Source organism: Nicotiana tomentosiformis, chromosome 11 (assembly GCF_000390325.3).
Source record: "Nicotiana tomentosiformis chromosome 11, ASM39032v3, whole genome shotgun sequence".
Classification (NCBI taxonomy): domain Eukaryota; kingdom Viridiplantae; phylum Streptophyta; class Magnoliopsida; order Solanales; family Solanaceae; genus Nicotiana; species Nicotiana tomentosiformis.
In genome coordinates this window covers 2,689,862-2,704,104 of record NC_090822.1, presented here as the reverse complement: position 1 = coordinate 2,704,104, position 14,243 = coordinate 2,689,862, and the positions used below count along the sequence as shown (strand labels likewise).

The following is a 14,243-nucleotide window of genomic DNA, read 5'->3' as shown; positions in this document are numbered from 1 at the left end:
GATAAAATACCGGTGGAGCCGCGCCCTGAGGAGTGTGTTCCCGGGGGGTACATCCTCACTTTCGACTTTAAAATGATAAAGCCTCATCGATTCCTAGTCGATGTGAGCCAGTGTCGAGGTATATATGCTTCATAACCGAGGGATACCTTAAGTGGGTAAAGAAAGACTGCAATTGGGAGGGCAAAGAGGTGGTGATCCCGACCCCCGAAGAGGACATCACCACCCATATGGAAGGGTTTCTAAGTGCTTACACTTACCCTTTCACGCTGGGCCCCCTCGACCCCGTCGTCGTTGATTTTTGCCGTTAATACCAAATAACCCTAGGCCAAATCCATCATTCCTTTTGGCGAATTGTTTTTCTGCTTTGATTCTTTGTGAGCAAAGTCGAGGGGATGCCTTTCACCCTCGACCACCTCATCAGGTTGTACAGCCCCCGCCTCTATCGAGATAGGTTAATAAAACTCCAACGCCAGGCTACCAAAGTGCTGTTCTAAAGCATAGACGAGGACAAGGACCGAGGCTGGATGGGCCGGTTCGTTCACGTGATGACTTATGGCCTAATCCCGGCCGAGAAGATGCTATTTCTCGAGAAGTGGAATATGAAGCGTAAGTACAATCGCATTGTTAGCTCCTATTTATTGCTTTGCCCCTTTGCTTCTTCTCATCAATATCCTTTTCCGTGATGTAGCAGTCGCTTGGATGCCCGGTACAATTCCTAACCTTAAGAGTTGGGTTCGGGACCTGGCCTCGACCTCTACGTATGCCGAGCGCTCATGGCGCGATTTATCAAAGGACCGATGGGAGGCCAAAACTCATGGTAAGCCAATTTTCCATGTCTTTGATGATTTTGTTAAAGCATTTCTTACTTAATTTTCTTTCATATAGGCCTTGGCAAAGATGCTGTCATGAGGCCCTTATCTGGTGAGGAGGAGACTTCAATCCCGGCACTGAAACCGGCGAAGGACAAAAAGAGGAAAAATATCTCAACCTCCGAGGATCCAGAACCTAAGAAGAAGGTGGCTCGTAAGCTGAGGAAGAACATCATCCTCCCGACCGAAGACTCTGTTCGACGTCTAAGGGATGAAGACGAAGAAGAGGTAGAAGATGACTTCGGGCTGGTGGCCCGAGTGGGAGTGAGCACCGAGGCCCCAAAAGCCACTAAATCGGTGAAGACTGCAGAGACTCCATCTCGAGATGAGGGGGTCTCGAAAAGAGACTTGGGCGAAGTCCCCAAGTTATCGAGGATTGAAGATGCCTACCACCATAATGAGCCAACGATGGGTACGACTGTAGGGGCTGGTCTCGAGGCCTCTCGAGATGGAGAGAACGCCCCAAGTGATCCACTTGGGGCAATAGAAATTGGAGGCTCCCCGCTGCTCCCCTCGTTTTCGAGGAGATGATTCAAGAGGCTCGGGCCTTGAAGACCCTCTCCATCGAAGGAGCCCACGGAAGGGAGGATCCCTTCCGTGATTATTTTACTGGGGTCGAAGATGCTACCGGCCTGAGCGACTTGGAGGTCTCGAGGAAGGACTCATGCGAGGTATCGAGCCTTTTCAATGAAGCACAACAAGCTCTGAATCAGGTAAGCCTTAACTCCCCTTGTTGGTATTACCCTTTTTCTTATTTTTCTCTTCCTGTCTAACGTCTTTTCTTATCTCTGCGTAGGCCTCAGCGCTTCATCGGGAAGCATTTTCTCGGTCTCGAGCTCAGCTGAGTCGGTATGAGGCCGACCTCCGAGGACTGACGGAGGATAGAAATTCCCTTAGACTTCTTTGTGGGAAAAAAGAAGAGGAGATCAAGGACCTCCGAGCCGAGTTGGCTAAGGCTCACCAAGATTAGACCGACCTGATCGAGCAGGTAATGAAAATCTTAAAAGCTCATGGGATCTATTCGGGCACAGTGGCTAACATTTCAATCTCATAGCTGCAGTAGAAGGTCGAGAAGATCGAGAAGCTCCGCGAGGAGGTCAATATGATGAAGGCAGAGACCTTGGGGTGGAAAGAAGTTATGGATCGTTTTGCTGCAAAAAAAGAGACTGCTTTATCCCAATTGTCATCGGTCGAAAGTCAGCTTTGAGGCATGAAGGAGAAAAGCTCAATTCAGGAAAAGAAAATAGAGGAGCTCGAGGCTCGGTTGGCCTTCGAACTTGCAAAGGCCAAGTCTGAAGCCGAAAAGGCAAAGGCCAAGGCAGAGGCGATCGTGGCCGTCTAATGGGCCGATGCTGAAGCCGCCCAGGTCCAAGCGAGAGAGGCGGCCGAGACCGCTCAAACTCGAGCATATTGGATTGCTGAACTCGCCAAATGCCAATCTCGGAGGGAAACTCTTGAGAAGATCCACGCTCGAGGTTTCGATCTTACTGATGAGATAATAAAGGCTAGAGAGCGTGAAGCTAATTCTAGAGAGATGGCCTTCTCCGATGATGATTATGACGCCGAGAGCAAGAGTGGGTCCGAGAGCAGGGAGGATCTCGATGGAGAAGAAGTTGCCCCCGGAGAAAATTAGGAACCTTAGGATTTTTCACTTTTGATCTTTTGTGTAAGGTCCTAATCGGACCTTGTAAATATTCTCATATCTATAAAGATCTCTTTCCTTTCCGACTTGTCTTTATTTCATTTTCTGCCTTGTGAAAATTTTGTTTCATTCATGCCTTATGAAAATTTGTTCATAAGTTCGAGGCTTAGACAATTTGATCAAAGTCGGACTAGTGTAGTTTTTATAATCGAGTGAGTACTTGCTCGAACTCGGAGTAGGGTGACCCTTAGGTTTTAATTGAGTGAAGATGGTTTCTCGAACTCAAAAATAAGATGGCCCTTTAGGCTCTTGAATTAGGCCGATACGTCAATAGTAAAAAGAATGGCTTTCTCCCCCTTTTCGGCTTGAAACATTTATTGTTTGATCATATAAAATCAGTTGTGCCTTAGCAATAAATAAGGGATTTTCTCGAGAGTTCTAACAAGTCCGTACCCATTAGGGTTTTCAAGGGTCGATATTATCGAGACCCTTTGTTTCGTAATGCCTTAGCATAAAATAAAGAATTCGTTCGAAAGTTCGAACGACTATTAGGGTTTTCGAGGGTTGATATTATCGAGACCCTTAGTAATTTAACCTAGGGTAGCCTTTTTAACCAGTTTATGAAATTATTCGAAGGTCTGTTCTATAACGGAAATTGGACGTCTCCAAACCGTGTTAATTTGGCCATAGCCTTTAGCTTGGGACTCATCTTTTGGGCTTGTTCCCCTGTTATACTTCGAACTTGTTTGAAGTATCAGTCCACGAGTGGGGTGGCCGTGGCCTATAAAATCGAGGGTTGACTTTTTAAGGTCTTACGATCATGAGGTTTTAGTAATTCGATCATGTCGAATTTTCTGATGGTGGTCCCCGAGTGCGGGGTCAATTTTTCAAACTTTAGTTGTGACCAGCCCTTAAGCCAGTTTCCACAATAGATCACAAGCACGACATTGTAAAGTAAAAATTTCTCTAAGGCATGACATATCTGGTAAGGAAAAATACTTTTTTCAATAGATTAACATGCGTACATGTTTGCCATGAGGGCTCGAGTAATCTATATGGGCATGGTTCGTTCGACCATTTGACCCTTACAAAATTTACCTATCGATACCGTGTCGACACAAAGCATTTTCCTTGTAACTATCCATGGGTGATGCCCCCCAGTGTTTGAGGTTAATTGTAAAGGAGCCTCAGATACTGTTGAATTGCTCTAAGTTAGCACGCACAATGGTTGCCTCGTTAAAAACCTCACCGGAAAAAACCATTTGGGAAAATAACTGATATAAGGGAAAAAGAGTGCAACGTGTGCTTTCAGACCTAAGGACCTTGTGTTTGAAGAAACCTTTGATGTCTTCGATTAAACACCTGCAACTGGTTAGTATAAAATATAAATGAAAGTTGAGAAGGTCATACCTTAGCAGTAATATCATTTGAGGAGTGATATGTTCCAATTGTTTGGTAATTGTTCGCCATTCATCGTGCCAAGTTTGTAAGATCCCTTTCCGATGAACCAAGTCTCCGATTTTAAAGTGTCGAAGATTGGCTCTCCGATTGTAGTACCTTTCGATCCGCTGTTTCTATGCGGCCATTCAAACGAGAGTGGCTTCCCATTTTTCATCTAGCAATTCGTGGCTTGTATTCATAGCCTCGTGATTCGACTCTTCCGTTGCATACCGAAACCTGACATTGGGTTCCCCGACTTCAATCAGGATCAGAGCTTCGGTGCCATATACCAAGGAGAACAGTGTTGCCCCCATACTGGATTTTGGCATTGTTCGATATGCCCAATGGACTTCGGGCAATATTTCTCTCCATTTTCCCTTAGCATCGTTCAATCTTTTCTTTAGATTTTGAATGATGGTCCTGTTTGTCGATTCGGCCTGTCCGTTCCCATAGGATGATATGGTGTTGACAGGATCCTTTTTATTTTGTGATCTTTGAGAAACTTTATCACTTTGCTGTCGACAAATTGCTTTCCATTGTCGCATACGATCTAGGCAGGCATCCTGAATCGACATATAATATGGTCCCAGATGAAATCTATGACTTCTTTCTCTCTAATTTTCTCGAAAGACTGTGCTTCAACCCACTTAGAAAAATAGTCAGTCATAAACAAAATAAATTTAACTTTACCTGGGGCCGATGGTAGAGGGCTGACGATATCCATTCCCTATTTCATGAATGGCCATGGGGATAAGACTGAGTGGAGTTGCTCTCCGGGTTGGTGAATCATCGGCGCATACCTTTGATATTTGTCGCACTTTCGAACAAACTCTTTTGTATCCTTTTCCATATCGGCCCAATAGTATTCTGCTCTGATGACTTTGTGAACCAATGATTCGGCACTAGAATGATTTCCGCAGGTGCCCTAGTGGATTTCTCGTAGGACGTACTCGGTATCTCCTGGTCCCAAACATATTGCCAATGGTCCATCGAATGCCCTTCTATATAGTGTTCCATTATCGGCCAATGTGAATCGTGCGGCCTTCGTACGTAGAGTCCTCGATTCTTTAGGATCCGATGGAAGCTTCCCGTTCTTTAGGTAATCGATATATTTGTTCCTCCAATCCCAGGTCAGATTTGTGGAGTTGATTTCGGCGTGTCCTTCTTCGATTACTGACCTTAAAAGTTGTACGACAGTCCCCGAGCTAATCTTGTTGTCTTCAACTGATGACCCCAAATTTGCAAGGGCATCGGCCTCGCTGTTTTGTTATTGAGGTACATGCTGTAGGGTCCATTCTTTAAACCGATGTGGAGTCACCTGTAATTTGTCCAATTACCTCTGCATTCGATCTTCTCGAACCTTGATGGTTCTGTTGACTTGGTTTACCACAAGCATGGAGTCACATTTGGCCTCGACGACATCTGCTCCCAAACCTTTAGCTATCTCGAGACCTGTAATCATGGCCTCATACTCGGCCTCATTGTTAGTTAACTTGGAAGTTTTGATAGCTTATCTAATTGTATTACCCGTGGGAAGCTTCAAAACGATGCCTAGCCCGGACCTCTTCACGTTCGAAGCGCCGTCTGTGAAGAGGGTCCACACCCCCCGATGATGTACCCGACTTTAATAATAGTTCCTTTTCGACCTCAAGTACGAGGGCTGGCGTAAAGTCAGCCATGAATTCCGCTAAGATTTGAGACTTGATGGCCGTTCGCGGTTGATACTCGATATCATACCCACTAAATCTCGACGGCCCATTTGGCTAACCGGCCCGAAAGTTCGGGCTTATGCAAAACATTGTGAAGGGGATAAGTAGTCACCACACAGATCGGATGATACTGAAAATATGGTTTCAATTTCCTAGAGGCGCTTATTAGGGCAAGCGCTAATTTTTATAAGTGTGGGTACCGGGTCTCGGCCTCACCTAAAGTTCGACTAACATAGTAAACAGAAAATTACGTACCTTGCTTTTCTCGAACTAGGACCCCACTTACCGCGATTTCCGAGACTACTAAGTACAAGTAAAGTTGCTCGTCCGCTTTCGGAGTATGAAGTAGTGGCGGGCTCGAGAGGTATCTCTTTATTCTTCCAATGCTTGTTGGCATTCAGGGATCCATGCAAAATTGTTCTTCTTTTTGAGCAGTGAGAAGAACTTGTGACTTCTATCTGAAGACCTCGATATGAATCGGCCTAGAGCGGCTATGCGCCTTGTTAATCTTTGTGCGGAATTAACATTGTCCACGGCTATGATATCTTCGATTGCCTTGATTTTATCGGGGTTGATTTCGATCCCCCGATTTGATACCATAAAGCTGAGGAATTTTCCCGAGCAGACCCCGAATGCATATTTCTCTGGGTTGAGTTTCATGTTGTATTTCCTCAGTATATCGAAGGTCTCTTGCAAATGTGTCAAATGGTCCTCTACTCGCAAGGACTTAACTAGTTTATCGTCAATATAAAACCCCATTGATTTACCTATTTGTTCTTCGAACATTCGATTTACTAAGCGTTGATAAGAGGCACCAACAATTTTTAGTCCAAACAACATTACATTATAACAATAGGTGCCGTACTTAGTGATGAACGAAGTCTTTTCCTGATCCTTCGGGTTCATTTATATTTGATTGTATCCGAAGTAGGCATCGAGAAAACTATGGATCTCGTGGCCGGCCGTGGCATCGATCATACGATCGATATTCGGCAGAGAAAAAGAGTCTTTAGGACATGCTTTGTTTAAATCTTTATAGTTTACGCACATTCTAAGTTTATTTCCCTTTTTAGGGACTACGACTACGTTTGCTAACCATTCGGGATATTTTACTTCCCGAATGGATCCTATTTTGAGAATTTTGGTTACCTCATCCTTGATGAATGCATGTTTTACCTTGGACTGAGGCCTTCTCTTTTGTTTTACCGGGCGGAACTTCGGGTCCAAGCTCAGTAGATGTGTAGTGATCTCCGGCGAGATTCCTATCATATCTAGGTGGGACCAAGAAAAACAATCCATATTATTCATAAGAAATTTAATGAGTTTTTTCCTGAGTTCAGGGGTTAACCCCGTACCCAGGAATACCTTTCAATCGGGTAGATACTCGATTAGTATGACTTGCTCCAGCTTTTCGACTGTCGATTTGGTGGCGTCGGAATCCTCGGGGATTATGAAGGATCGAGGGGTCCAGTATTCATCGCCCTCATCTGTTTCCTGCTTCTCCGATTGAGTCAAGGCTGGTGGTTGTGATTGCTATTTAGCTTCCTGTTCTCCTTTGGACTCCGATCCCTTTGTTGACGAAAGCGCCGATACTAGTATTACTTCGTCGACTGCGAACATTTCTTTGGCAGCATGCTATTCCCCATAAACTGTTTCTACTCTATCTGGTGTTGGGAACTTCAGCATTTGGTGAAGGGGTGAGGGGACCGCCCTCATGTTGTGAACCTAGGGTCTTCCGAGCAGTGCGTTGTATCTCATATCGCCCTCGATCACATGGAACTTTATTTCTTGAATAGTTCTGGCTATATTTACTGGTAGGATGATTTCACCTTTAGTTGTTTCACTCGCCATGTTGAAGCCATTGAGAATCTGAGCTGCGGGTACGATATGATCTTGCAGGCCGAGCTGATCCACGACCCTCGATCGAATAATATTGGCCGAGCTTCCTGGATCAATTAAAACACATTTAATTTAAATTTTATTCATAAGGATAGAGATTACCAAAGCATCATTGTGGGGTTGTGATATCCCTTTTGCTTCCTCATCATTGAATGATAAAGTGCCTTCTGGCATATAGTCACGAGTTCGTTTTTCCCTGGTGATTGATACTTTAGTGTGTTTGAACACGGGCCCTTGTGGAATATCGACCCCACCAACGATCATGTGAATCACGTGCTGAGGTTCTTCCTGCTCGTTTTTCCTGTTTGCATCCCTATCTCTAAAATGGTTTTTAGCTCGGTCGCTCAAGAATTCGGGAAAGTGGCCCTCGTTGAATAGACGGGCCACCTCCTCCCTTAGTTGCCTACAATCTTCGGTTTTATGACCATGTGTACCATGATATTTGCATATTTGATTGGGGTTTCTTTGGGATGGATCGGTTTGTAGGGGTCTGGGCCATCTAGTATCTTTAATTCTCCCAATGGCTGACACAATACCTGATGCGTCGATGCTGAAGTTGTATTTCGATAATCGTGGTGCTTCTGTGGGACCGACATGTTTATCGAAGCTACTTTTGCTCATGAGCCCTCGAGAGCTCTGTCCTCGATCATTCCTTCGATTATTTCGGATGGGATTGCATCCTGGGCCATTGTTCCTATGATCTGCGTTGTATGGTTGATACCGATCTCTATTCAACCGGGGTTCTCTATCGATATCCCTTTGAGTTCTGCCGACGGGCCTGTTTGGATAAATGGAACCGGAAGGGGTCCCCAATTGATCATCCTCGACCCTGATCTTTGACTTGTACCGATTATGTACATGGCCCAGGTTACCGCTGAATATTCAATTAAATTCTTCTTTAGCTGTCGTGATGCCACCGAACTTCGTTCGTTCAAACCCTGAGTAAAGGCTTGAACAACCCAATCGTCTGTGACCAGTGGTAGTTCCATGCGTTCCATCTGGAACCGAGATACAAATTCCCTCAGCATTTCGTTGTCTTTTTGTTTCACCTTAAAGAGGTCCGACTTCCTAGTTGCAACCTTTATTGCTCCGGCATGTGCCTTTACGAAGGAGTCTGCAAGCATGGCGAAGGAATCGATAGAATTAGGCGGCAAATTGTGGTACCATATCATAGCTCCTTTCGACAAGGTTTCTCCAAATTTCTTTAGTAAAATAGATTCAATATCATCGTCTTCCAGGTCATTCCCTTTTATTGCGCACGTATAAGAAGTGACATGCTCATTAGGGTCGGTGGTCCCATTATACTTAGGAATTTCTGGCATTCGGAATTTTTTTGGAATGGGTTTCAAAGCCGCACTTGGAAGGAAAGGCTTCTGTATGAATTTCTTTGAATCCACACCCTTTAAAATCGGCGATGCCCCCGGTATTTGGTCAACCCAGGAGTTGTATGTCTCTACTTTCTTGTCATTTGCCTCGATTTTCTTTTCTCCCGATTCAATCCGTTTAATGAGCTCCTCGAGCATTTTCATAATGGCGGGGTCAGTCCCCGATTCGTTGGCGTTCGACCTTTCCAGCACAGGCTCGGTCCTGTGGACAACTTCTGGTTCGATCCTACTCGGTGTTCGATGCTGATTTTGTAGTTGTGCTATAGCGGCTTGTTGAGCCTGTAACATTCCCAATATCAATTGGAGGACCGTCCTCTCCGTCCTGCGTACCTCGACCACCTGATCGAACTTCCCTGCATACGCTACCTTCGAGATCAACGCCCAAATTTGCATTTAGGGCGACATGTGAACTGACATCGACGAGATTTGCAATTGGTGCTCCCTCGAGGTTAGCCTGAGGCACCTCGATTCCTGGGGCAACTATATTGTCATTTTCCCCGTGAAATCCGATGTCGTTGTCACCATGTGTAGGTGTTACTTATGAGTTTGACATGTTTATCCTGAAAACAAAGATTCTTACGAGAACAAGTGTAAAACAGTGTGTGTTATCGAGATTAGTATTAAGCAATCACTATTATCCTTAGCTCCACGGTGGGCGCCAAATTGTTTACCCTTAAAATTGGATAACAATTATAATATGGTTCTAAGGACACGTGATTTCAATTAATACCAATTGATAAATATGAAGATTAATAATAGAAATGAGCTATAAAGTAAAGCAAACCAGTGTTGAAACGGAATTCAACCCTCGAGCTAGGGTGCCCTCGAACTGATTGATACCAAAGCAATTAAAAATAAAGAAAGATGATGAACAAGAGAGTATAAGTTAAAGAGAGAGAGTTATATTAGCTTTTTTATGCGAGAACAACGTGTCTTACAAATGGTTAATACTCCCCATTATATAGTAGAGGAGTTCTACTTATGGTATAACTCTAATTACAGAAGAAAATCCCATGATTAGCTAATTAACCGTTACAGATTTGATCCGTTCCGAAATTTACGCCATGATCCTCGACCAGTCACCGAGATTTACGCCGTGATCCTCGACCAGTCACAGATATATCGCCTTTCTGTTATTGTGCTATCTTCGATCTTGCTCGATGTCTGTCTCGTTTGGCTTCGAACGCTACTAGCCTCGATCTCGACAGGTACCTCTGTTTTGAACTCGGTATCTAGTCCTCGTGATTTAGTCTGTTCCATTACGAGGCCGTCCTTCGATGCAATCTCCCGGTCTCGGTCAAGTAGTAAAATGAGGTGGGTTCGATTTTAACCATATACAGCTACGAACTTCGTCGCTGATCTGTTGCTAAATTGCTATTTTTTCTTTTTCTATAAAATTTGTCTGTCGCTAATTCCTATTTATTTTTTTTAGTGGTGCAGAGAAAGGAAAGAGTAAAAAATATGGTCTAAATATTGACCTATTGCAAATTACATAATCATCGTGAACTAGACTAACTTGTCTACTAATACATCCTATGTAGAAATCTAGAGAGAGAATTTTCGATATGGTGGAAAATTCTGTTATCTTCTGTTATCAAAATACGGTACAGTACCGTGTATTTAAACAAAATAGCTCCTAACTAACTAAGTGTGACAGCTAAGCAAAAATGAGCATAAATAAAAGAAGCTTCTAGATACAAATGGACGGCTGTGATTAGAGCATGCAGCTTCCTTGATTAAGGCACTTGGCTTGTTCACTAATCTCTGTATAGTATATAAGCTACATAAGATATACATATAATATATATATATATATATATATATATATATATATATATATATATATATCAAATAAGTATTAAATATTATTTATTTAAAAGCTATTTATATAAAGGGTGACAAAATATGCCAGTTTTCTAGTAGTGCTAGCCACCAGACTCCTCTCGTAAGCGATTACCACTTCTCCCCCTCTCCCCCCTCCCCCTAAGTTGGAGGGAAAGAATCATTTTGAATATTCTTTGTCAGTGGGTTACTCAAGGGTGTTCAAAATTTATTTTTAATTAGTAATAAATAATATTTTACCTTATACGTAGTATAATTTTTCGGCGAACCCTTGAGCCAATATAATTTCGCCCCTAGAAAGAATGGACACCCAACTTGCCAAGATTGTCACGATGTAGAGGCCCAGTGAGAGATTTGGTAGAGATATCTTAAGCTCGAGTTGGGACAAACGACAAAGAAATCAGACCGGACTGAAATTGTTGACTATCAAAGTGGCAATCAAGATCAACACCCTATCGTTGTTGTTTCATAAAAAAAATAAATTAAAGGAAACCCAGTAAACGTCACCACTTAAACAATAATACTACTATAAACAACTGACATTAAAAAAACAAAAGAAGATACATTTTATCAAGAATGGCCGGGAAAATATGCATCTTAAACACTAATTTCTTGTGTACCATCAATTATTAAATATCTTGTGGAGTTTAAATAGTATATACATCGCTAGTGTAATTTATTTTTATACTATCAGGTCACTCAAATAATATTTACATGTAAGTTTTCTTATAATGTGAGATATACAATCTTGAAAATAAGAAAGTTATCCGCTATAACAAGTAAAGGTAATATAGGTATTATAATAGTACAAAATATCCTTACATACTGACGGTATATATAAGTTAAACTCTATATGGTGTACCATCAATTATTAATGGCAAATTGGAGATTTTGCTATAGTCAATACTTCCTTGAAATTCAATAATCTCATCCCCTTGGTTCTTCTTGCAATCAATATATAGAACTGTATAAGCTACTAGTTGGAACACCTTCCACAAACAACAAACATTCACTAGAATCAACATGATAATCATGTTGTGAACAATCTGAGTACCCTGAAAAATCATTAAAGCCAATAAATTGAACAAAATATTTAAAATAAACCCTTTCATCTCATTGCCCTTAATAATTTTTCCAGCTTTTCCAAGAGCCATAATTCCATAACAACCTTCTTCAACAGCTGAAACGACTAAGGCTAGTACCCAAACTATCGATATATAGAGATAAATAATATAGGACAATATTGCAAACGCAACAACTTTTAAGAAATCATTCATGGAATAAAATAAAGGAGTTGACATGGATAAACAAAAGAAAAAATATCCAATAACAAGAATTGTGGTGTAAAACATTGTGAAAAATAGCCTTATGCATGATCTTAAAATCTTGATACCTAAATCCTTGACAGATAAGGTTTCAGAAAAGTACGAGGCAGCAAAAATCAAGATTATTGCGTTAGTGGAGAAGAATGAGATAAAAAAAAATATGAAAAAAATGAATGAAAAGTCAATGGCCAAAACAAGTTTAGTATTTTGTTTAATACTAGAAAGTAGAGAAGCAATTGTAGAACCATTTGCACTAGAAATAGGAATGATGGATTCCTTAATAAACATGTCTCTTAACAAGGAATCAGACATGGATTTGAATATCAAGAAGAAGATTGAAGTGAAAAGAAGGTAAATCATGGTTATTAATCCCAGGATTTTTCCATTTTTTGGAATAGGTTGAATGGATTCCTTTAGAATTCCCACAAAACCAAACAACTTATAAAACTCCATTGCTTGATGTTCTTAAAATTTAAGGATAATTACTATGGTATAAGAGATAGTGAGTTTGGCTTTTTATACTTCGGTTTTATAAACATTTGAAGTTGCGCTAGAGTAAAGGTTTTGAAGTAGTCAATGGAAGTATAAGCTATGTTGCCTTATTTTATTCACGAGGTCTTTGTTTGCAACTGCTGGAATACAATAAATTAACCATTGGTCTTGTCCAAGTATGACAAGTGCAAATTGTGAAGTTTTTGTCACGACCCAAATTTTTCCTATAAGTCGTGTGGCGCCAACGCCGCCGCTAGGCTAGCCAACGGTAAACTAGCCGTGTGTTTATTTCTTTTAACAATTTCGAAATAGCTGATTTTTATTTATTAAGTAAGAGGTGAAATATTTTAATTAAATGAAGCATAAACAAATATAAGAATGAGTATGGTGAAATAAATTCTCAAAAACCATCGAAAGTCTACTAGCACATTTTTCTAAGACCTGGTGTCATAAGTATATGAGTTACTAGTAGAATATACAAAACACGAATTGCTGTCCGAAATAGGGTAGACAGACAATAAAGGCAAAAGAGAGACTCCGGGTGCTGCAGAACGGGCTCGGGAAGCAGCTCACCACTTGTAACGACCCGACCGGTCGTTTCGAGAGTTATAGTCCCATTTCTCCCATTTCTGCTTCTTTTGTGCTTTACAGCTGTATTATGTCTTACCGGGTTGGTTGGTTTGGGTCCGGAGTGGTTTTGGAGTGAATTGAGACACTTAGTCTCTTAATTGGAAGCTTAAGTTGGAAAAGTCGGCCGGATGTCGACTTATGAAAAACAACCTCGGATTTTAATTTTTATGGGTTCGTTAGATTCGTTAGGTGATTTTGGACTTAGGAGCGCGTCCGGAATGTGATTTGGAGGTCCGTAGTAGAATTAGGCTTGAATTAGCGAAAGTTGGAATTTTGGCGATTTTGGCCGGCATTGGAAATTTTGATATCGGGGACGGATCGGACTTCTGGAATTTGGAATAGGTTCGTGGTGTCATTTTTGACTTGTGTGTAAAATTTGAGATCAATCGGACGTAGTTTGGTAGGTTTCGGCGTCGTTTGTGGAATTTGAAAGTTTAGAAGTTCTTTAGGTTTGAATCCGGGTATAATTAGTGTTTTGATATTGTCTTGAGTGAGTTGAAGATTCGACTAAGTTCGCATGGGGTTATATGACTTGTTGCTATAATTGGTTGAGGTCCCGGAGGCCTCGGGGTGATTTCGGATGGTTAACGGCTTGATGTGAGTTGAGGAACTTGCAGCTGAAGCTGCTGCTACTGGTGTAACCGCACCTGCGGAGTAGGAACCACATGTGCGAGCCCGCATAAGCGAAGGAGGAGCCACCGATGTGGTTAAGGAGGACCTGGGCAGAGGACGCAGGTGCGATGGAATTCCCGCACCTGTGATGGTCGCAGAAGCAGATTTAGGGGCGCATGTGCGAGTTTGGACCGCAGGTGCGATGTAGTTCCCGCACCCGCAGAGAGCGTAGATACGGTTACTTGATCGCACGAGCGGAGGCAGTGCTTAGGGATTTTTTTCACAAAAACGGGACTTTGCCCGCAGATGCGGCTCCGTAGATACAGCTCCGCAGATGCGGCTCCGCAGATGCGAAAATGGAGCCGCAGATACGAGCAATCTGGGCAGAACCTATAAAT

The 14,243-nt window shown here is 42.3% G+C and overlaps 1 protein-coding gene across 1 annotated transcript; it reads right to left on the bottom strand.

Annotated features, from left to right (window-relative positions):
• Nucleotides 1–11,445: 11,445 nt before the first annotated feature.
• On the bottom strand, nucleotides 11,446–12,597 carry LOC108947433 (uncharacterized). The gene has a single exon (XM_018775390.2). The coding sequence runs from the start codon at nucleotides 12,562–12,564 to the stop codon at nucleotides 11,629–11,631; it is 936 nt and encodes a 311-aa protein (XP_018630906.1). The 5' UTR covers nucleotides 12,565–12,597; the 3' UTR covers nucleotides 11,446–11,628.
• Nucleotides 12,598–14,243: the final 1,646 nt, after the last annotated feature.